The sequence below is a fragment of the Pituophis catenifer genome, unplaced genomic scaffold, assembly GCF_029215685.1.
Source record: "Pituophis catenifer annectens isolate HBS135680 unplaced genomic scaffold, rPitCat1.0.hap2 SCAF_3, whole genome shotgun sequence".
Lineage (NCBI taxonomy): Eukaryota > Metazoa > Chordata > Lepidosauria > Squamata > Colubridae > Pituophis > Pituophis catenifer.
In genome coordinates, this window is record NW_027256883.1 from 124,536,318 (window position 1) to 124,561,116 (window position 24,799).

Genomic DNA, 24,799 nt, shown 5'->3' on the forward strand with positions numbered 1-24,799 from the left:
GATGGTCCTTGCATGGCGTTGCAAAGAAATGAGCTGTAACTCAGTTATTAGAAAATTAAAATTAAGAGCATTTTAAAATGTGTTGGTTCATAAAGAGAAAATAAGTATTCTGTTAATATCTAGAACATTTATCCAATTAAGCACAATATTTGTTACAGTAATTGGAGGAAGTCTACTTGTCATTGTCCTATTGTCCTATTGTCGGGAGAAGGGCGGTATAGAAATAAAATTATTATTATTATTATTATTATTATTATTATTATTATTATTATTATTATTATTATTATTATTATTATATAAGCTCTCAGATGGCAGCTAGGTAGAATATGATCAGTATCTGCCAGGGAGCACTTCATTCATTCACATTGAGGGGAAGATACTCTGCCCCAGTTAAAGAGAGAGTCTTGGCAGATAAATTGTGAATCCTGTTCAAAGTTCTCCAGCACTGGCGGGTAGCATCAAAAACTGCCAATTTTTGGATAGGGTCAGTTATATTCTTTCTGGAGCCTGGAGGTTCACTAATCCAGTTTTCTTTCTGCCAGTTTCTGCAGTTATTGCACAACTGCTGTGCAGATATTGGAAGGGGGTGGGTTCCTGGATTTAAACCTCCCAATTGATAAGTATGGCATATCAGAATTCACCAGGTTTTAAAATGGAATTTGTAATTTAACATATAACTTATTGAATTTCTCATACCTTACAAAATTGACCACACATCTGCATATTATGTGTATCACACTATTATGTTCTTTCTATACAGCTTTACTGCTATCCATGTCTTTCATGCTAAATGCTAAACAAACAAACCAATAAATAAATATAAGAGCAGCCTTTCAAATCCCTAAGTGTCTCTAAAGCCATCTTTTAACTAGATGAAAGTAGAGCCTTGAGAGTGGCTAGCAAGAGTCAGTTATGGTCTAAATTAGCATATATTTTTTCAGATTTTTCAGTTTCCTTTTTTCACATTAAGACTTTTAATTTTATAAAACTAGGACAATACAAATTTATTAAACAAAATTTAAATAAAAGGTTAGATCATGGTAGAATAAAAATATTAACTCTTTATTTGAATTTCATTAAAAAGTAAAGCAAAATAGAATGCCATTTTTCTTCTACAAATTAAAAAATGTGACAATTAAAAACTCATACAGCTTTATAACATGGGTTTTATAGACAGTTTGTTTGATGGTTGGTAGGTAGGTAGGTAGATATCACTTGAGAAGTCTATAACGCTTGAAAAGATGAAATGAAAGAGAAGAATAGAATTAGAATTAGAAAGAATAGAATAAATAGAATAGAATAGAATAGAATAGAATAGAATAGAATAGAATAGAATAGAATAGAATAGAATAGAATAGAATTCTTTCTTGGCCAAGTGTGATTGGACACACAAGGAATTTGTCTTTGGTGCATATGCTCTCAGTGTACATAAAAAGAAAAGATACATTCGTCAAGAATCATAAGATACAATACTTAATGATAGTCATAGGGTACAAATAAGCAATCAAATGGATGAATAGCAACAAAATGGATTCCATTACAGCACTATTGGAAGACCTGAAGGACATGCTGGAAGTAGTCTATCTATGTGTTTGGTAAGAGTTGACACCAATTTGATTGCACAATTCAGTCAGTGTATCTCAAGTTCAAGATTTGTACTCCTTTTTTTCTTTTTAAAAGCACTCTACCTCCACTGTAATCAATATTCATTTTAAGCTGTTTTATACTGAGGTGAACTGTTGGGTCAGTCTCATCCAGCTTTCCCCAACTCAACTCTATGCCCTCCATAGGCCCATGCAAGTATATAATTATTTGTAATAAATAAACAATGTGCAGATGTAATCAAAAGAATTCCCAGCCAACATGAATACTGCCAAAAATCTGAGAAATTAACGTCCACCTATCTTGAAAGTATCCAGACTGGGAAAGTCTGATCTAGCTCAACACTCATTATTGGCTAGATGTTGTCTTGCAAAGATTTGGTAAAGTAGAAATCTCTTGCTGATATGCCTCCATTAATTAACGATGCCTAAAATTGAAGCTCACACTACTTGTGTGTTAAATATATATGCTGCTGCAGTTCTTCTGTACACTTGTATTACTGTTCAGTCAGGTAGCCAATAATCTTTGCATGTTTTAATGTCAAAACGAGAAACTCAATGGGTACAATTACTCATTCTAGAGATTTCTCATTACTAAATTGAATAGGTAACTAACCCAGACTCTAATGGGAGAAAAAGAATAGCTGGCTCAGAATCACGATCTTTCTGCCCCTTTTCAATTTTGGAGGCCCTTCCTGTCCAGGCAAGAAATCTGAAACATGTAAATTGAATTTATTTGCCCAATTAACTATCAGTCTGAACTGGGACTGGAAATAATTACTTGTAAGAAAAAAAGATTAATCTCTCCTGTACTATAATGGGCCTGCCCCTTAATCCTTCCTAACAGATACAACTGAATAAATAATATCTTTCAGAAGTATTTGACCAGTTTCTTGTCTCAACATCTTTTGAATTTGAACTTAAATGTACATTTTAAATAAGTTTAACACTAGCAGAGCCTTTATTTTAATCCATACTTCAGTTATTCTCTATGCTTCCTACAGTTTTTTGCTTTTCCAAGCTCTAACTAGCCATTTCAAGAAATAAATTCAGAACCAATTGCTTATTTTGCACAAAGCATTTCAGTTCATCAGGCACATCTTAAATTAGATCATGACTGCTTAAATACCACCTTTACCCTCAGATTTGGCAGAATTATTTGCTACTAAATAAATGTATATATGGAATACTGTAATGGTGGATGAGATTTCCTGATTCCGTTTCTCTACATATATTGCACTAAACCCAGCCATTGAAAATACATATGTATTTTGCCATTTAACCTGAGGTCTAAGCCATTAATGAAATACTGTATAAAATGACCAAGGATAAGTCATTATCTCCAGTTAACAAAATTAATTTCTTGCTAAAATAGCACTCTTGATACCTCATAAGTATGGAGATGTATAAACTGTCAGCTCTCACCAAAATTAAACATCGATTTAAATGAAAAAAAAAAAAACTATCTTGCATAACTCTCTCATTTTGAATTAATGGGGCTACAAACTTATGTTTTTATTGAAGCATATCCATAGAAATGGATTAAAATTTTGTATATAAAACAAGTTAACATAAACAAATTATATTTTTAAATATAGCCTGTTACTTTTGAGACGTACTTTTATCATGTTTTCTAATAATGTCCATAAGATTATCCCCCGTTACAAGATTACTCTGATGTTCTTTGCTCCTCAGCTGTTCTTTCCGCTTTTGATCATGTAAATATGGAGAATTTAATAACTGAGGTGGGAGAATGGTGCCAGTTGGTTTAACTCGTTTTACCACATCCCAGAAAAGTCTCTTGCTGTTATTATTAATAAATGTAATTGCAGTTCCACTGTGACCCAACCGACCTGCTCTTCCAACCTAAAAAAGGAAAAGCAAAGGTACTTAAAATCAACGATAAATGTTATAGGTAACTATACAGATAGACCTCGACTTGCAGCCACAATTCTAACCAAAATTTTCATTGTACGCCAGTGTGATCATAAAGCAAGTCATCACACAACTGGACCTGAATATTACAACTGTTTTTATCATAAAAGTTCAAGCAAATTACTTCACCGTTAACTAAATCATTCAGTTGTTAAATGAATCATTTGACTGTTAATAAAACCTGGTTTCCTCAAATGACTTTACTTGTTGGGAGCTAAGTGAGGTTGCAAATCGCAATCACATGACAAGACACTGCAACTGTCTTAAATGCGTGCCAGTTCCCAAACATCTGAATTGCAATCATGTGACAGTGGTAACTTCAAAGGCAGATCATAAGTCACTTTTCTGAAGCTGTTGTTACTTCAAACCATAATTAAACAAATGGCCATAAGTCAAGGACTCCCTGTACAATATATATATATATATATATATATATAATTATGAATGATTAAATTGACTAACATTTCAGTCATGGACAAAGGAACAATACAATACAGTGCAATATTTATTTGGTTAATGACCAGCAAAATTTAAAAAACAAAAACATTGTAACAAATAGATACAATAACACTAAGCAACTAACAAAATAAATCACATTTTCAAGTTTTATGATCACGTAAGCTACTTCAGGGGGGTTTTGCCAGAGTAACTGACACATCACAAAACAATGTTGCTCACTGTATTTTAATTAGCTTTAGTAAGGACATTGTTTAAATGAATGTACCCAAAAGTGCTTTTCAAAAATCAACTGGATTTTCTCAGGTTTTTTTCTTGAAAACATTCCACTTTTGCAAAATATTTTCAAGAAAAAAACTAAATCCAGTTGCCTTTTGAAAAGCACCTTTGGGACCCACTGACCTGGATGATTGAGAATCTCCATAGATATTGAAATGAATGTTAGTTCTCTTACCTGTTTCTTCAAAATGTGCTTGGAAAACTACAATTAATTGTTTATACCTATAGCATGATACAGAACATAGCTCTTTAGGCACTCTTTAACATGTGTAACGTACTCAAGAGTGAACTTCTAATTTGAAAAGTCCTTCTTCCACGGTCCATTTTGTATCATCAAGCACTTTGTAGGACTTTTGAGCAATGAGGCTTGTTTTTTGTTGAAACATTCAATATTACACTATGCCTTTTAAATCAGAAAGTGTATTTACCTGGTGCACATATTCATCCATGCTAGATGGCATGTCAAAATTCACCACCAGCTTAATATTGACAAGGTCAAGTCCACGCCCAAGGACTCCGGTGCTTACTACAACTTCATATTTCCCTTGCAATAATCCCTAGCACAAGGAAAATATAATCATTATTTTCATCAATAGAAATATACCTTTCAAAATTAGAAAGGCAAAAAGTCTGAATACATTTCAAAGAAAACAAAAACAATAGTTGAATATTAAGGAAAAAGAAGCGTCTATGTAATTTTATAAAGTTGAAAGTATTTTACCTGTGAGACATTTCCTGTGAACTTAAATTCCCAAACCTGATTCCATAGCTGCTTTAGCCAACATGATGAATCTTCAGATATATTTTGTGATATGAAAAATAACTTTCATCTAAAAGGAAACTCACTAAGGGGTCAATCTCAAACTCTCTACCTAATAGCTATGTGTACCGTGTCTAGAGGAACAGTTCTCAAATATTTTGGTCTCAAGACTGAGAACCCCAAAGAGCTTTGGTTTATAAGGGTTGTAGCTACTGTATCGATATTTAACAGATTAACAGATTAACAGAGTTGGAAGGGACCTTATAGGTCATCTAGTCCAACCCCCCGCTCAAGCAGGAGACCCTACACCATTTCTGGCAGTCCAATCTTTTCCTGAAAGTCTCAAGTGATAAAGCTCCCACAACTTCCAAAGGCAAGCTGTTCCACTGGTTGATTGCTCTCACTGTCAGAAAGCTCCTCCTCATTTCTAGGTTGAATCTCTTCTTAGTCAGATGCCATCCATTATTCCTTGACTAGCATTCAGGTGCTTTGGAGGATTTACTATATTAGAAATTAAAACTGAGAAATTTTGAAATATTTTACTTTACAGAACCCCAGAAGTCCTCAAACCACACTTTGGGAAACCCTGGTTTAGAGTTCTTTAACCATAGATTTAGCTAGTTTTTAGATAGGCCCCAGATGTTTACAAACCTGTAAAATTGTAGTTCTTTCTGACTGTGATTTCTCAGCATGCATCGATGTTGTCTGTAAACCTGTGATTTTATGAACAGCATTACTCAGAAGATCAGCACCTAACTTACATTCCACAAATACCAGTACCGGAGGCTTAAAAAGTTTCTTATCCTAAAAAAGAGGAGGACAGGGAGACCACAGTGAGCATAGGGTAAAAAAAGATTAATTTATGTACCAAAAAACAAAAAAAGATAAATGGAATAGTGTGAGATTTAGTGGTGGTAAGTAAAGCAAAGAAAGTATCCAACTATTTTCCAATATTACTAAGCCTGAAGTAATAATGCTTCAAATATTTTTCGAATAGTAAAAAGAATGCAAATATCAGTAATTATTTTCTATTACTATAGTTTTTTTAAAATGCTTTTAACACCATGAGGATTCCAACCAAATCAAAAGAGATGTTTAAATTCTCACCAGCCCAAAGGTGGTGTGTTTTAGTTTCTTATGAAGGAAACATGCCACAATACAAATTCTTTTAACACTCTTATGAAAACTATGTACAGTATAGCATAGCATGATTTCTATTCAAACATAGCTAAAATGCCTTGGAGTATGGCCATAATTCTTTGAATATTAGCTGTTACTTAATTTAAATAGCTTCCACCATCACAGGTTCACACACACCTACCCGGCCCCATCCCCAAATAACACACATATATACATATACATACATACATGCAGTAATATGCAAGTCTATATAACCAACAAGATTGCTACTATCAATATTTCAGCAGAGAAATTGCCCAAGAGGAATAGATTTATGGTTTTAATGGCTACATTTCCAGGAACAAAATTGATTACAGCAATGGTTCTAGCGCATTTCCCCCCCAAATATTTATGGTTGATGAAAAGAAACAAAGACTTGTCTTTCCATGAGAGTACTAACATTTAATATTTCAAAAAGCTTTTTCTTTTTGGAAGGCTCTTCTATCCACAAAATAATCTGGCGAATATTGGAACACGGCAGATTCTTTTCTCCGACTGTAATTTTCACTGGATTCTGCAGAAGTCGGCTTGCCAGCTGTTCAATGCTTAAAGGCATTGTGGCTGACACCAAGAGGGTTTGATGATCATTGGGAATATTTTCCAAAATTTCTAACACCTGCTGCTGGAAGCCCATCTTTAACATGGTATCAACCTATTTTAAACAAAAAAAATGGATTAACTAGTGGGGTTTTTTTTGTTGAAGATGAGTGAAAACATTATTTTACATTTATTAGCAACATCTGTCTGGGCTTTCAGATCAGCACTTCCCAAACTTAACTATTTCAGTATTGTGAGAAGTTCATCTCCCAGCAATAATCATGCTAGCTGATGGTTCTGAATGTCAATGCCCATAAAGAGAGAAAGTGCAGTCTTTTAGATAGCGGTTGTAGTGGAAAATACATATTACAGTAGTGCTTCTTTGAGTAACAAAGAACCTAGCTAGGAAGTACATATTCCCAGTATCTCGAATTATGTCTCTTTTCTGCCCACTGCTTCTGTCACCAATAATTATGTTGAACAGTCCACCATGAAACTGGACTGAAATTTGATCTATTTCAATGCCCACCAAGGTAGGTGAAAGTAACCCTTTTATATACTCAGCTGTCTCTTTGCCAAGAAAATCTTCAGTTGTAATTTGTAACTGCTGGAACATTATCTTCAAAAGTTGACAGATGAAAAGGTCATGAGATACTACTGAATTACATGTCAAGCTAAATTAATCCAAACATGCTAAAAATCTAATCATGCATAAACTACAGTATTAAAACTGTAATATTTTGCCCACCGTGGTCTACAATGCTTACTTACCGTAAAGAAAAAGAGTCATTTAACTTCCCTCCTCAAAATAGAGGACTCATTACACTAGTGACTATCCACACATTTTTTGAAAAATAATACACACTTACCTCGTCAACAACCGCAATTTTAATATTATGAAGTTGAATAGAGGATTGCTTTAGAATTTCTCGGAGCCTTCCAGGTGTTGCTATGATTACCTAAAATAAAGGCAGGAAATACAAATAATAGAAAATAAATTCATTGTTATTACAAATTCCAACAAACTTATTAAATCAAATATCCAAGGTGAAAAAAATGTTTAAATTTGAAAAACAGAATTTTTCACAGCACATGGAATATAAAATTACTTAGATTTGCTTGGAGATGGATGTAGTGGTTCTGTGGAAGTAGTTGAGACATGGACCGAAGTGATTATCTGGGAAAAGTTTCATCCTATTACTGGAGAAAAAGGACAGATTCCTTGGACCTCTGTGTTTACCAGTATTTGAGATCCATGCCCTTCTTGGTTGGTATGTGGCTGTGTCCAAAAGTGAATACTTTTAAGAGAAAGAGTGATCCTGCCTGCATTTAAGGAAGTTGAAGAAACCATTTGGGAACCAAACTGTGATGGATAAGTTCTGGCCTGTCTTCATTTTCATTTTAAGGGATGGTTGTTAAGAAGGGTGTCATGCTGCAGTTAAAAGGGCCTAGCATTGATCACATTTGTTACTGACCTATGGTAAATTTAGGTGGAAATGGTACATCAATCCTGGTTCTCCTTAATCTCTCAGAAGCCTTCAATACTATTGATCAGCGTATCTTTATGAACAAACTCAGGGGGGTGGAAATGGAGAAGAGATCTAATCCAAGACTCTTGCTTTATGTGGTAGCTGGTGCAGAGTAGAAGTATTATGTGTGGACCTATCAATGCACATACAGAACTACCTATGCTGCTGCTTTCTGGACCAGCTGAAGCTTCTGAGTGAGCACTAAAGGCAGACCCATGTAGAACACACACTGCAGTAATCCAATCACTTGATTAAAATGTGAGTAACTTTGAAGAAAACTTGCAGATCCAGGAATGGGTACAATTAGTGTACAAGATGGTGCTGTGCTAGACTCTTCAAGCCACAGCTGTTACTTAACTCTTTGAGCAAGAACTGTGAGTCCTACAAGGAACTGCATTACTGTCAGCAACATTAGAGGGCAAATACCACAAAATTCTCTATGCTAAAAGGCTTTGTCTTTGTAAAGATGGAAGCAATGAATTATGGACCACCTCTTGCTTTACTGCACTTTTATAGTATCACAATACTGTATTTTGTTTTATGAAGTTTGGGTGTTTTACTCATAACGAAGTTTTAATTTGCTGAGTGAATGAATGAAGGAGAAGGGAGGAAAAGTTAATTTTCTTTTTCCTTTATGGTCCAGCTTTGAAAATAATTATCTGATATTCTGGAAATTGCCAGTAAAATAGAGACACCATTTCAATCAGGTTCTCTGACTGCATTAAATGCTCATTCAAACCTTAAGGATACAGCGTAACATGATTTACCTTAACATTTTGCTTCAGGCGATGAAGCTGGGGCGGTAAAGGCAATCCTCCAACCAGAAGAACGGTTCTCATATTTGGTAGACCAATCATGAGCTCTTTAGCTTGCTTCTCTATCTGTATAGCTAATTCTCTTGTTGGTGTCAGAATAAGAGCAGACAAAGTGTCAGTCTTAAAAAGCACAAAAAACAAATAATAGGTTACTGATTTTTCCTTTGATTAAAAATTTCAGAAAAATAAAATGAGAGAGGGGTTAATTTATATCAAACCAACTCAACACTATCACTAGATCCATAATTAGTCTAATGATGTCAGTAGTTATACCATGTATAACATATTGGAGCGGTATACACCACTACACCAATATTCTGCCTTAAATGCAGAATTGAGAGCAAATGGAAGGAAAGGAGTCATTTGAAGATGGGAAGGAAGATTTGCTTACGCTTTCATTATAATAATTATGCTTTTTTTTTTTAATCCAGTCTTCAGATGTATTTACATTTAAATTGTCCAGGTATAAATTTCTTTCACAAAACATGTTCAGGTGAACATCACAAATATAATCATATATTTTAAGTGAGATGACAAAAAGACAAAACCTACTTTTTTAAAAAAAGTTTACATGTATAGTTTCTCTGGAAAACAACAAAGTTTGAGATCTTATGCAGAATTTCTCAAATGTTTTGGAATGCTTTGAACAATTCTTCTCAATAAACATGGATCCTCTCAATGAACAAAGGTTACCTCTTCTGAAGCTTTAATTATAACAGGAAGCAGGAAAGCTGCAGTTTTCCCTGAGCCGGTGTCAGCAGTTGCCACAATATCCCTGCCCTGTAACCCAACTGGAATCATCTGCATCTGGACAGGGGTTGGGACTTCATAGCCTGCTTTTTTTAAATTGCTGCTGAGAATTTCTGGGAAGCCACAATGTTCAAACTCAACAATGGGTCTTGCAACTCCTTGCCCTTCAACAGCTATGCCCAGCTGCTGTTTTAAACTCTCGATCTGTTCATCCTCAAGGCTTAACAGGAATTCATTCTCTTCATATGCATAAGCAGCATCAGGGAAGGTGAGCTGAGAGATGGCTTGTTCACTCTTAGTAGGCTTTGAGCTTTCCTCCTCCCCTTTGAATTGTAGAAGGTGCTTGGCTTTACATTCCAAACTACATACATCTTCATCAGTCTTGTCACAGATGTACTCCCCATACCGACCACAGACCACGCATACAGGTTCCCCAGATTGTGGCCAACGCTGAGTTTTACTGAAAGATTTTATGGGTTCTTCTGTATTACAAGAGTCCTCATTGTTTTCTGACTCTGATTCAGTAAGGGCCAGAGTTGAATCTAAAAATATCTGTGGCACACTGTGTCCTTCTATTGATTTCAGTGAATCAGTCTCAACATTTGCAGCATTTATGATGTCAGACCTAGAATCTCCAAGTTCTGTAGGCTTTTCAGATGCAGATTCATTTTGGGAAGATTTGGATTTTTTTGCGACACAACACTCCTCATCAACAGCATTCCTCTTGACTTTGAGAGATCTGGGAACAAACATTCTTCAACAACCTATCATGACAATATACAATCATTAGAACTGGCAATCTTCTGACACATTAACATTTCCATATGATTCAGCAAGGGCAACAGGAAGCTCAAAGAATAGATTATTCTCCATTTGTACAGGAGCAAGTTTACTTGAATTGGAATCATATAAGCTGTGGTTAGAGTCTATTAATTTTATCATGTGGAAGAGTTATTTAAACCTGGAATTCATGGATCGTTTTACAGCATTTAAATAAGTTAACTAAATAAGTTAGAAAAGTAGCATAGTAGTGAGTTAATCTTGCAAGTAAAACCCATTACCTTTTAAGACAGGGGTGTCAAACTGGCGACCTGTGGGCCGGATGCGTCACGCACAGACCATGCCCACCCCAGCTCCATGAAGGCAAAAAACATCACAATGTCACATGATATCAACGCGACACAGTAAGTTTGACACCTGTTTTCTAAGAAATGGGGTTTTTTTTAATCAAATCCATCCATAAATATTTTTCTGATAATGGAAACAATGGGCATAGCTTTAGATCGATTTTCTCTTTTATTTATGGAGCTATGAAGGGCTGCAATGGCTCCAGTTTCAACAGGGAGAAATAAAATATCTGGGAATTTTGTTGCAACAGCTATTTAACTAGCAGAGACTGAGGTAATAGGAAAGAACATTGTGTCATTAAATACAAAGCATCCTCCATTGCTTTCTAGACAATGCTCATAGTTCAGTATTTGTTTAAAAGACTGAGGCAAACATTTATTTCTGAATTAATAATATAATCTGTCTCAGAATCTAAAATTAGCAAACTGTTTCTTAAAGCAACTCAGTACTGTACCAAATCAGTAATATATTGTTCTTCAAATACAAAGCACCCATTGCTTAGAAGCAATACAGTTATAACCCAAGGTCATTTTCATTGAAAATAAAATAATATTTTGTATCAATGGCAAGTAAAACTGAGGCCCCACTCATTTTCTTTTCCAGCTCCAAGCCTCACTATGGTATTTCCTCCATTCCCCGTATTACATGCATCAAAAAGTTATCCTGAATTATACATTATCTTAATGTCAGTTTATCCCCACTGAGCCTCTGAAATAGGATTTACAAGTTGAGTGACTAAATCAGCACATCCTCACGTTAACCCAAATGTTCTCTTCTGCTTCACTGCCTGTTTCTTTCTATGAAATTAAAAAAAGAAAATCCCAAATGTTCACACAGGCTGACCTTTTCCAGCCTTTCTTTATTATGTGTCCTCTGGAACTGACACAGAATAAATGAACCATGATGTTTGTTAAAACTAGATGTTGCTAATCTCATGTTTTCAGATGGAGAGAAGAACGGTTGTCTGCACCTTTAACTTTCTCCTTTACTAATATTACTTGATAACAGTTGTTTTTAAACAGATTACGAGTAGCAGTTAATATCTCCCTTATAATTCCTATAAAGATGGTTCCATGAAAAATGAGGAAATAACTAGCATTAAAATCATAAAGGTTAAAACGACTTCTAAATAAGACCCACTACTTCATCAATTAATCAACTTTATCACAGTTATCATAGGACATGAATTTTGATTTACAGTATTTATAAAATAACACTGCTGAAGAAAAAGAAAAAAGGCTGTGTTCATGCACCTTACACATATACAATATATGTTGTTCTGAATTTAAAACAGGGTGGGCCTTAATTTTCATTCTTATTTTAATCCAATCTAAGGTCCATTTATCGGAGCCAGGTTCGTGGACCAAGAGGGTTTAAAACTAACTATAAAATGAAATTAAATGTGTTGAAAAGAAATGTCTTAAATTGAGACAGAGAGCGAGAGAGAGGGAGATTCTAAAAATAATAAAAATCAGCGGAACCACATTCTGTGCATCGCAGGTCAATGTATTAATCAAAAATGTAATGTGTAATTAAAGAGCCGCACACAGATCGGGGTCAAAGCAACAAAAAACGGCAAAGTAGTCATGCCATAATAGCAATAGCATTTAGACTTAGCAATAGCATTTAGACTAGACACAAGAGCAGTTTTTTCCCGAACGCCATCACTCTGCTAAACAAATAATTCCCTCAACACTGTCAAACTATTCACTAAGGCTGCATTACTATTAACCTTCTCATCGTTCCTATCACCCATCTCCTCCCAGTTATGACTACATGATTGTAACCTTGTTGCTGGTATTTATATTTATATTTATTTATTTATTTATTTAGATTTATATTGACTGTTTCCCTATGACTATCATGAAGTGTTGTACCTTATGATTCTTGACAGATGTATCTTTTCTTTTATGTACACCGAGAGTGTATGCACCAAGACAAATTCCTTGTGTGTCCAATAAAGAATTCTATTCTATTCTACTTATATACCGCTTCATAGTGCTTTGCAACACTCTAAGCGGTTTACAGAGACCCCCAACAATCTGGGTCCTCATTTTCGGAAGGATGGAAGGCTGAGTCAACCTTGAACTAGACTAAGCAACTAGGCTAAGAGATTTAGTTTTAATTTTAAAATAACTCCCAATTTTAACAGATCAAAAAGCGCTGGCAACTTACTGCAAATCAGCCCATAGACCTGTCATCAATATATCTCAAGCGATTCTTCCACCGGATCCGATACTCTCTCTAGGGAAAATCTCCGCAGAGATACACAAAGCGATCCAAAAGGCGGTCTAATGCAAAAGGCAGCATGCAAGCAAAGGGGATTGGGGGGGGGAGCATTTGCAACAGCAGCGACCGACGCACCTGGTTCCCCGTGGAAAGCGATTCAGGCTTCCTTAATCATCCTACCACAAAGTCCGTCCTCCAGCGTACAGGAGACGGAGATCGCTACGCTTCCTTGAAACACTTTAACTTGCCGCTCTAGCCGTCGACAACGGCGCCTCGGATTCTCCGGGGTAGGAAAAAAAAAGAGGCTGGTCTTTCGCGCCCTTCATTTCCGGTTCCTCTTGAGCAACCGCCGGGGCTTTGCAGACAACGTCTGCATAAAAATGCGAACGCGTCTTTTCAAGCAGGCAAGGTTTCCTTGGAAGCCCCCGGTGCAAACCAAAGGCGCGTTTTGTTCTTTGCAAAAAGCCTGCTTGATTTCCTGCTTTTCCGAAGGGGCTGGTGCTGCATGAAATTGAAAGACCGCTGGAGGGCAGCAGAAGATCAAAGTTTACTATATGTTGCTGCTCCATCTAGTGGTCGTTGGAAAGTTTTGCAACCCAGGCATAATATTCCTAACAAAGAGGATAAAGCGGTTGTCGGCTCGGATCACCCCTTTCATGAGCGTTTCATTTTATTACTCATTGTTCCCCACCACAACGTGACATTTAGCTTTCTGTAGTCCCCTAGGGACGCTCAATGGCTCCTTTGTTCTCCCAAATAACAAATTAACAAGAGTTGGAAAGGACCTTTTCTAGTCCATGCCCCTGCACAAGCAGGAGACCCTCTTGTCACTGATGCACACAAACAGATTGATTCCCTAAAATAGATTTGAGCGTGCAGTTTAATTTGATCCCTATATTCCATGTCACTCAACTGTTTATAGAGCCCTGCTTCTTTGATGGGGAAAACAGAAGGAGCATCACTCACTAAATCAGGTAAAATGACAGAGATGTACATATGTGGAAGACAGAGACTTCAAACAGCGGGAGAAGAAAGTAACAAATTTTGAAGATTTTTTTCCCTATCCCAAACACAAAAAAATGCAAAGTATATATTGCAATTGGTCTAAATGGGTCAGGCTGACTAATTTGGTTTTAAAATCGATTGGTCTTTCCAGTCAATGGGTTGGTTCAAAGCTGTGCCACTAAAATGTGAGATCTGTTAGATTCAGTCCTGTTGATTTCAAGGGGACAATCTATTTCAAAGTCTCTCCTAAACACAGTTAAGTCTGCCTCCAACCACTGACTTTAGAAAGCAAGAGGCCGACTATTAAGTTGCTCAACAGTGCTGAAGTACTTAGTTGAGCTTCTATAATAAGAGGCAAGCCACATCCAACGATCTATGGCTTCCGTGCAAAAAATGACAAGCAGGAAACTTTAGTGATTGGTTTGGTAGCTTCCTAGAGACATTTGTGTGGCCTGAGTGTAGGTCACAAAGGTGGAGGAGCAGGTGTCCTTTGATAGGAGGATAAGAGAGGCTGGCCATCTCCTTGGGCTTTATGACTTCATCCCTGCAGGCTAAAATGTCAGTTACTGTCAGTTACCAGTTATCAGAGTGAAGATACCTTCCTGGAGGTCAGCTGCTCTTCAGCGGGGCTCCTGGAAGCTTCCCTCCTTTTGTAGCCAACTCTCAGAGGGGTAAGTGAGGGTGAGTTTGAGTTAGGCTTAAAGAAGGGGTGAGGGTTAGGAGACAGGTGAGAGTAAGAGTGAAAGGGGGGAGGGACAGGCTAAGAGGGAGAGTGAAGGTGAGGGTCAGGATCAGGGAAAGGGGGACAGGAAGGATAATAGGTATGGGGAATGGGAGAAAGAAAAGGTAAAAAGGCAAGAGAGGAGCAGAGGAGGGGAAAAGGGAGATGGGGAAGGGGAGGGAACAAAAAGGTGGAGTAGGGTGGATAGGAGAGGGGAGGGGATAGAGGGAAGGAGATAAAGAAGGGAAAGGGGAGGGGGATGAAAAAGTGGAGTGGACCCAGTAGGAGAGGGGAGGGAAGGGGGGCAGGACAGGTAGAGAAGGAAGAGTAGTCATAAATAGGCAGGGGGTTTTTTAATGCCTTTATGACTTCATAAAGTCTATTAGGCTATCAGGCTATTATCAGAGGTAAAGGAGAGGGAGGGGTACAGGTGGGATGGGATGGGGAGGGGAGGGGAGAAAAAGGGGACAGGCAAGAGAAGGAAAGGGGGAGAGGGAAGAGGAAGGGGTGGGGGATGAAGAGGTAGCGTGATCAAGGAGAAGTAGCGAGTGGGGGGAGGAGACAGGGAGGAAAACAGGTAGGAACAAGGAGGGGGGAATTATACTGTGTTTAAGACTTCATCCATGCAGGTTATTATCAGAGGTAAGGGAGAGGTAGGGGAGTGGGTTAAGAGAGGAATAGGGATGAGAGGGGGAGAGGCAGGAAGGGCAGGGGATAGGAAGGAGGAAAGAGGGGGACAAAGAGGTACAGTGGGCCAGGGAGAAGATCGAGGGAAGGGAGGGGGAGAGGGGGAGTGGGATGGGACAGGGAGAAGGTTGGTAGACACAAATGGATGGGGGGGTGGATTTTAATGTTTTCATGACTTCATCCATGCAGGTTATCAGAGGGAAAGAAGAGGGAGGATGAGGGAAATGAGAGGGAGGGGGATAGGTAGGAGGAAAGGGAGGGGGACAAAGAGATGGAGTAGGACAAGGAGGAAATACATCTCTCCTGCAAATCTTGAGAGTTTTGCAAAACTTTTTAATAACTTGTTTTTTTTTTAATTTATGCCACTTGGGATTCAGGATAAAATGGGAATCTGGACACCATAAAGGCCATTCAGTTTATTACTGCATAAGAATGAACTGTGGTCTATTGACTTCTATGTGTCCTATCTCAACATAGAAACTGTCTTACCTGTCTTGTTTTGCTGATCACATGTTCTAAGTGGTTGTTACTATATGTATGTTGTATTTTAGTAAACCCTAATAAACCAGAACTTAGTTCTTGGCAATTGTTCGATTATGTAGTTTTCATGTAACATTGCCACTTTCTAGGATATTCCAAATTCCCAGTTTTGTCTGTAAGTCTGGGATTTCTTGATGGAAATTTTAATAACCAATACTAAGCAGATCTGATCGTGTTTGGCTACTTGTCAACTAGGTGCCGCCCCACAACTCTAAATATTCCCTACTTAAATTCTATTTTCAAATGAATAGGCAACCTATTTAGAGGGTGCTGTTTTTGATTGCCTAAATGGTAAAAAGGCTATAAAAGTAGAATTTATTCCTGCTACCCTATTTTTAGCAATTGTATCTCAGATCAATCTGTCCTGCTCTCAAGTTTCAGTGCTAAGAGCTGAGCATTCCACTTCTTAGATGTCTCTAAGCCTTTAAAAAACAATTGCAGAATCTCTGAGAATATACAGATTCCTCTTCATTTTTTGCACATTATAAATATATACGATGCCTACATTCAGGCATCCTGAAACTATATTGTTGGAGTGCCCCGTGTTTAGGTTCTGGGGTGACTGCCATGCCTTCCCCCAAAATTAAAAATTGGCAGGCATTTTTGGAACTTCCTTCTCATTCAGTTATTGAATGTCCCCCAGTCCTTTGTGTGCTGCAACCTTCATTCAAGAGCAGTCCAGATAAAGTTATACATACATGATTATTATTTTTCTGCCTATGAATTTTAATGTGTAATAATAATAGAGGGGAGGAACTATATAGAGTCTAGGATTCTTCAACTTAGAGCTGGTTTCTGTAGAAATCAAATGCTTAAATATAATTCTTGCTGGTCTGGAAAGAAAGCTAGTTATCACCTTATGTGGTTCATGCATGTGGGGAAATAGGCTGGCTGTTGCCTAGGAAACCCACACTTCTTGTAATGAGTCAGTTAAAGGTGCTATTGCACTCTTTATATTTTTTTAACCATGTTTCTATCTTGGGTTGTTGAACAGCAGCAGCTCTAAACTGTACACCTTCCTCCATCCTCCAGTTTCTTATCTTTAAGAAGCATATGGTCCTAACTTAATATGAAGAATGCCAATAGGCAAAGTTTCCTATATACTAGAAAAGAACAATTAACACACTAACTATAGATATAGCAATATTCTAATTTTAAATACTTTGCATATGTTACACAGTGATGATTGCATGTTGTCACATTTAATGCTTAATGATATTCCCTTAGCTACAATTGTTAATTCAGTCTTCGGAGAATGTCTTTTTCAATGTTATGCCTTTAAATGAAATTACCTAGAATGTTGGAAGTTACATAGGCATTGCTTAGTCTATGATTAAGAGTATCCCTCAAAGTGAATAAATCAAAGTTGGTTGGATTCATATACAAAAATTGACTGGATTCATACGCCTACAGTGTATAATTTTTGCTATTCATTTAATATCTAGTGCAGGGATTGAATCTTTAAATCTATAGATCTATCTGTATGATATAATCTTAAATAGGTTTACTCAAACAATTTCCATTGACTTCAATGGGATTTACTGACTTCCATGTCAATTTACAGGGTTTTTTCCCCTCAAAATAACAGCCACTTGCCAATAAATACTGACTTCTTTCCTGAAGTCTAATCTTTTATCTAATATGACTATCTAATTGTCAGAGATTACAATATCATTTCAATGTCAATTGGAATTATAAAAATCAAATGAATCTCAGAAGGTTTTTTTCTAGTTCTAGAATGTAGAAATTTGAGGAAATAGCATGTGCCACTATGTATTTTCATCATGCCTTACTCTTTATGGGATAATGGAAATTCTTAAACAGCTGCAAGAGCCTCTTACCATTCTGATAAAAAAAAATCTTTAAAGTTAATAGCATTGCCTTGAACCTGGCTTTTTAAAGGTCCTACAGACTCTTCCCTTGTTTAATAAAATTTAAATTTAATTTTAAATTAAATTTATTTTAGTCAGCAATGGTAGAGTAGGTATTACAACTCACTTTCACTTTCTATAACATTCACTTGAGCCTCATACAGCTTGAAAGTTCCTCCATTGATCTGCATGCTTCTTTAGCTGTAGTTAAAGCTGTAGTTTGAAACGAGAACTGCATGAAGTGGATCAGTCAAGAACTCCCTTTCAGTTAACAGAAAATATTTATATAAAGGGTTCACATATAAGGAGCAAGGCTTGGCCTGTGACTTCAGTTCCTCCCCTGTTTTTCCAGCTAAGAAAAAATTAAAAGGATTAAAACACATTTTAATAGTGTCTTTTGATTAAGAATTCTTTTCTCTTAATCCTGAATGTAAATATATTCAATAGCATGCTCCAAACCCTGTTATACTTTGTGCTAGATTGCAGCCCTGTTCAGTGCGCAGTATCCCTGATGTCCTTCCCTTCCCCTTTCCTTTCTAAGCTTTATTTCTTTTTCTCTCTTGCTAATGCTTAGGATTTGTCCAATTCGGGCAAATTGCAAATACCAATTTTACTTCCCAAAACTAGAATTGAAAATTTTATTTTTTTAAAAAAAAAGATATGTGGGTTGGGAGGTAAAATACCATATTTTCCGGCGTATAAGACGACTGGGCATATAAGACAACCCACGACTTTTCCTGTTAAAATATAGGGTTTGGGCTATACTCGCCGTATAAGACTACCCCTCTTCCAACACACACCAAATAAAAATTAAAAAACATCAACTGGCTCACCCACAATGTAAAAGCAGCTGTGCTAGACCCAAAATGGCCCCTGCAACAAGCAGGAACCTCACACAGCCACAAAAAGCCCAAAAAAACAACTTTCACACTTTACACACACAAAATTCCACATACAGCTTTGTGAGATTGTGTGTCTTTGTATAGTTAGAGTGAAACACTACAGAAACACACTAAATCTCAGAAAGCTGCACAAATATTATTTTATTTTATTTTATTTTAATTTTTATATGAAAGCTAAATTTAAAACTTCCTAAACTTTAAATGGCTAGGTCTAAAAAAGAACAACTAAAAAAACCCCAATTGACTTTTTTTTTTTAAAGCTCCCAAAGGGGAAAAAAACTTACCCAATAGAACAGGGGTCTCCAACCTTGGCAACTTTAAGACTTGTAGACTTCAACTCCCAGAATTCCTCAGCCAGCTTTGCTTTGCTGGCTGAGGAATTCTGGGAGTTGAAGTCCACAACTCCCTGCCTGCTTGATTGGAAACAAGATTTTCATGTGTTAAAAAGTCGTCTTATACGCCGGAAAATACGGTAGAACTTTTGAAAATGATATTTAGCCCAGTTTAAACATTAGGATAAACATCACTAATTTTGAAAAAGGAAGCATACAGAGGTCAAGGACATAGAAACAATAGGAAAACTCACTCACTGCATAATTAGAATTAGAATTCTTTATAGGCCAAGTGTGATTAGACACGCAAGGAATTTGTCTCCAGTGCATAAACTCTCAGTGTATATACACCAACAGTGATAGATCATTATCAGAGTTACTGTAAAAATACACTCATCATAAAACATTAGATACAACACTTAGTCATGGATGTTAAATAAGCAAACAACATAAATCATACTGGCCTGGCCGGCTGTGGCTGAGCCAGGAGCGTGCGCACGCGCAGGGAGACCTCCTCAAGCAAGCGCCGAAGCTCAGGAAAGGTGCGCGCAGGATGGGCAGCGGCTTGCTTAAGGAGAGTCTTCCCACGTGTGCACATGCTCCCAGCTCAGCCACAGCCGGGAGCATGCACTCTGAAGAGCTCCTGTGAGAAGCGGCACGGTGGGGTAACGAGACCCCTCCCGCTCAGCCAAACGCCGAGCTCTTGCCCAGGTACGGAGGTGGAGAAAGAAGAGACGGAATATCATCATGCCAATTCTCAATTGCTTGGGTTAACACATCATGATTAGCCATCAATCATGGCTAATCATGTGTTAATAAATCACATTGTGTTTATAAATCAAAATGAGTGCAGTCTACAATACCAAGCCACACTTAAACATGGTCTAATGTAATATTTGAATCAGTCATAACATTGTTCGGATTTGACTCAGCAGATTCTTTTAAGTTTATTAATGTTAGGCAACAAGTATAGCTTAGAACAATGTATAAATTCTGTGAACAAGATAACTTAGTAGTCTGATTTAATAATATACAATACATTTATACAGAAAGCCTAGATATTTGCTTTATGAGGGAGATCAGACAAGTAAACCAAAGTTAAAAATGCTATTATGTCCTTTTATTATAGGGTTATAGTAACAGAATCTTACATATCTGAATGTACCTCCATTCTTTAGCCTAAAGAGAACAAAGGAAGGTAAAATATAAGATGTTTTCTGAAATTACATTTTTGATTTGAATTCAGATTCTCTTGCCTGACCATTGTCTTGAGTCTGCAGTTTTTTCTCCCATTGCTCAAGGTTATATTGACAGTCCAGTATATTATGGCTGTCAGTCTTGGGTTTTAAAAAAAAATCCGGATAACTCCTAGTTGGCAGCAAAGAATTAAATCATTTTCTATTTCTATTTCTTTCCATCTAGTGGTCATCAGGATTTTCAAACCCAGGACCGATAGCTGAAATATAGCCAGTCTACTGGGAATAGATAATAGAACTCAGGTCTCACATTTATAAAAACCTGTCAAACCAGTTAATTAAAAAATGGCTGGTGACAAATAGATAAATGTTTCTAAAATTCTTAATGTAAACAGCACCATGTAAAAAAAATTGGAAAGAAAAGTTAATATATTGTCAGAAGCAAATTCAATAAATGTGTGACTAATCAAATCATTACTGAATGTTGTTGCAGGAGGAATGTGTTTTTATTATAAAATCATATACAGTAAATTGCATTTGATATTTTTTATATTTAAATATGTCAAGAACATTCCATAATGTGTGTGTTACAAATCGGAGATGCCAAATATTTGTTGTTGAGAGAAAAAAAGGTAACAAAATTTATTAGAATGAGAGAGAGAGGCAGAATGTTTACATTTTTCTAAAGCCCCAAATCCAAAGCTACCTAACAAAGAACTTAATCAGAAAAAGAAAACCCCACAATGGCTATGTATCTGATTGTGACAGAAAGTATCATATAAAAATTGTGTAAACATGCATTTAGTAATTCTAATGGTAAGTTAATGGAGAAGGCAAATATAGAGTGAAAACTAGTACGATTATAGCTAATACATATTTTTAGGGAGAAAGACAATATTCAATAATACTATTTTAAGAAAACTATTCTTTATTTATTTAACAGTGAAACTAAGATGCAATCAATAATTTCGGGGGGGGGGAGAGGGGGGAAGTGACCTATCACTAAAAGAGAAAATGGGCTTCCTAGGAGATCTGACCCATTGGATCTGCACTGCTTATGAAGAGTAATATTTTTTTGCACAAGATGCAATTCAGGACCAGCACATGAGATGTTGCATGAGGCAAATAACAAACAACAAAATGCAACAGGTCACACTAAACATCCCTTTCTTCCCAGAACTCAGCTGGACTGCCAACTCAATCTTATTTCATCGCTACCATCCTAAAGGAGTAAACTACCAGGGATACAGCACTCTGTTCTCATTCTGTCCTCTAACATCATGCCATCACCCATTTCTCCATTTGAGTCCTATTCTTTTCCCGTTAAGTGAAAGGCAGCAGCAGTACTCATACAACTGATATCCCTCAGCTTAATTTTCTTTCTCCATCCTGGCATTGTTTTCAAGGCATTTGAGGTGAGTTGAAAGGAATGAGGCGTGAACATGCTCATACTGAAGACATCTTAGCTTTAACTGTAATAAGTCCCATTTAGTCGTGAGCAAAAAGATAGAATCCTTGATGTGACCCAAACACCAACGGTGATAAAGTTGATACCTGGGACTCTGGTTGTATAATGATATGTGGGGATGAGCTAGGGAAATGGGGAACAGCTATAGCCAGGGGAAGTCAGATAATAGGCAGCTTAGCCTGCAGAAGAAATGGGGGCATGACGAAGGATAATGATCAAAGGATAACATGGCCAAAGGCCTTTTCAGAATGACTGAAAATGTCAATGAATTTGTCATCTCACATTCTGTAATGCTAGCCTTAACCCCTTCATCTTGATAAATTCATATATTACTAGGCTGTTACACACACACACACACACACACACACACACACACACACACACACACTGTTGACTCAGCCTTCCATCCTTCCGAGGTGGGTAAACCAGGGGTATCTAACCTTGGCAACTTTTAAGATTTGTGGACTTCAACTCCCAGAATTCCCCAACAAGCATGGGACACTCCTGTGCTAAAGTATAACATTGCTTCTTTGGCACAAAAGACTAACCATTCCACCCCCGTTTCAATAAACCAAAGAATCAATGCTTTATTGTAATGTATGGAGTCAATATCAGACATTTAACATGCCTATTTGAGATATATTTATTGAAGCAATTCCTGAGTGCCAAATTTTATTTACTATGTCTCATTATTAATTGTGTACCAAGCTGCAGCTGTCATGTCATCAGTGCACAACAGCGACTTCTGTTCCTCTGTATGATTTACATGGAGATCAATAGCCTAGTATTCCATAATTCTTGTGGAAGTATTTCTATGAGAAATTGTTGTTCTGCTGTGATTAAAAGATACAGAAGACTGAATTCCCAGTGATGGAATTGAGACTGCTATTTACATATTTCAGCCTATTTTTTAAATATTCCTTTCCTTCAATAGCATATGTGAGACTGGCTAGCCATTGTTATCTACTCCTTTTGTGCATTTTGTTCAATTGAAGCAAGGTATGTGTGGACTCGATGCAAAGAAAATAAAGCTGAAGTAGCATCTGCTTTAAAAGAAAGAAAAACTGATTTTACCTATTCAAAATTCTACCTGCGCACATTTATCTTACTCTGAAGCAGAAAGAGATTTTATAAGTTATTTCAAAATGTTATTTTAAAACATAACTTTCAAAAATTTGTTTTTCTTGGAGGATCACTCTTTATAATAGATAACAAATATACAGGTAGTCCTCAATTTATAACCAGTGGTGAAATTCAAATTTTTTTTACTACCGGTTCTGTGGCTTGGTGGACGTGGTATGGCTTGGTGGACGTGGCTTGGTGGGCGTGGCAGGGGAAGGATACTGCAAAATCTCCATTCCCACCCCGCTGTGGGGCCAGCCAGAGGTGATATTAGCCAGTTCTCCAAACTACTCAAAATTTCTGCTACCGGTTCTCCAGAACCTGTCAGAACCTGCTGGATTTCACCCCTGCTTATAACCATTCATTTAGTGATTGTTCAAAATTACAACAGTACTGAAAAAAGTGACTTACAACTGGTCCTTTCACTTATGACCATCGCAGCATCCCCAAGGTCACATGATCAAAATTTGGGCAAGTGGCAGCCAGCATATATATGTATGACAGTTGCAGTGTCCCAACGCCATTTGTGACCTTCCCAGCCAAGTTCTTACAAGCAAAGTCAATGGGGAAAGCTGGATTTGCTCAACAATTGTGTGATTCCCTTAACAACTGCAGAGATTCACTTAACAACCATGGCAACAAGGTCATAAAATCAGGTGCAACTCACTTAACAACTCCCTTGCTGAGCAATGGCAATTCTGGTCTGAATTATGGTCATAAGCAGTTAAAATAAAAACTAACCAAGCAAATAGCTGGTTTTCACTGACTGTTGGGAAGGTAACCAAGAAGGCACCAAAGCAACCTACTTGGGACAAGCTCTCCCTGGCTGGAGTAGTTGCTTATAAGAAGCCTGTTCTTATATCACAAACACACACCCCAACTGTTTTCAAAACAGAGTAGTGCAGCCACAGATTTATGACATATTCTTAAGTGTATTTCATGTAGTTACTGAGTCAGAGTCAGGAATCATCTTTTGCACCACATCCAACGTGATCAGCATCCCTGGAGGTTGTTATTCCAGTGACTCACTAATTGGCCCGTATGGCAAACTGGTTCTCATACTATGATGATTAATTCATCTCTGTTCAAGTTTGTTTCAGTCTTCAGCAACAGCAACTCTCAGGATTTGCTGCTGCTATTTGGGAGGCATAGAAAAGGATCCAGCTCACTGGATTCAATTATATCGGTTTCCTCCATGGCACACAAAGCATTTAACCTTGTAATATATTGAGAATAATTTTGTCCTCTGTCTGTACTTCATGCCCTTTTGAGACAGACGGAGATGGGAAGGGGAGAAAGAGAAAGGGAGAGGGTGAGAGATACAGTAGATAGATAGATAGATAGATAGATAGATAGATAGATAGATAGATAGATAGATAGATGACAAAAGGGCATGAAGTACAGACAGAGAACAAAATCATTCATATATATATATATATATATATATATATATATATATATATATATATATATATATATAAAACCTGATTCTCAAACAAAGAGAGTGAAAGTCCAGTAGGTTTAAATTTGTTGCTGTGCTTGTATGACAAACAGGCTTAAGAGTCAAGATGGCATGAACGCAGAACAAGATTTACTGAAGGGAGCAATGCAGATATGCCTTAAGATTTTTTTTAATAGCACAAAATAGATCTCAGAAATGATTCATGTTATTATAAAAGTTTTAGACAAGATGTTGTGAAGTATATATACATGGGATTGGGAAGATTGTAAATAGCTGTTTTCAAATAATACATAGC

General features: G+C 37.0%; 1 protein-coding gene across 1 annotated transcript; it reads right to left on the bottom strand.

Annotated features, from left to right (window-relative positions):
• Window positions 1-1,281: 1,281 nt before the first annotated feature.
• Window positions 1,282-13,405, bottom strand: DDX59 (DEAD-box helicase 59). Its single transcript, XM_070939325.1, has 8 exons — window positions 13,334-13,405; window positions 9,785-10,605; window positions 9,044-9,211; window positions 7,617-7,706; window positions 6,611-6,862; window positions 5,683-5,835; window positions 4,700-4,828; window positions 1,282-3,467 (listed from the first exon to the last, which is right to left on the bottom strand). Exons 2-8 carry the CDS (start codon window positions 10,592-10,594, stop codon window positions 3,204-3,206), a joined length of 1,866 nt encoding a protein of 621 aa, XP_070795426.1. The 5' UTR covers window positions 10,595-10,605; window positions 13,334-13,405; the 3' UTR covers window positions 1,282-3,203.
• Between the last annotated feature and the right edge of the window lie 11,394 nt (window positions 13,406-24,799).

Excerpts from the sequence above, each read along its gene's own strand:
- DDX59 (XM_070939325.1), bottom strand. The coding sequence starts at position 10,594 with ATGTTTGTTCCCAGATCTCTCAAAGTCAAGAGGAATGCTGTTGATGAG. Across the intron at positions 6,863-7,616 it reads AAATTGCGGTTGTTGACGAG|GTTGATACCATGTTAAAGAT; the intron begins GTAAGTGTGTAT and ends TGTTTAAAATAG. Across the intron at positions 4,829-5,682 it reads AAAGAACTACAATTTTACAG|GGATTATTGCAAGGGAAATA; the intron begins GTTTGTAAACAT and ends TCCTTGTGCTAG.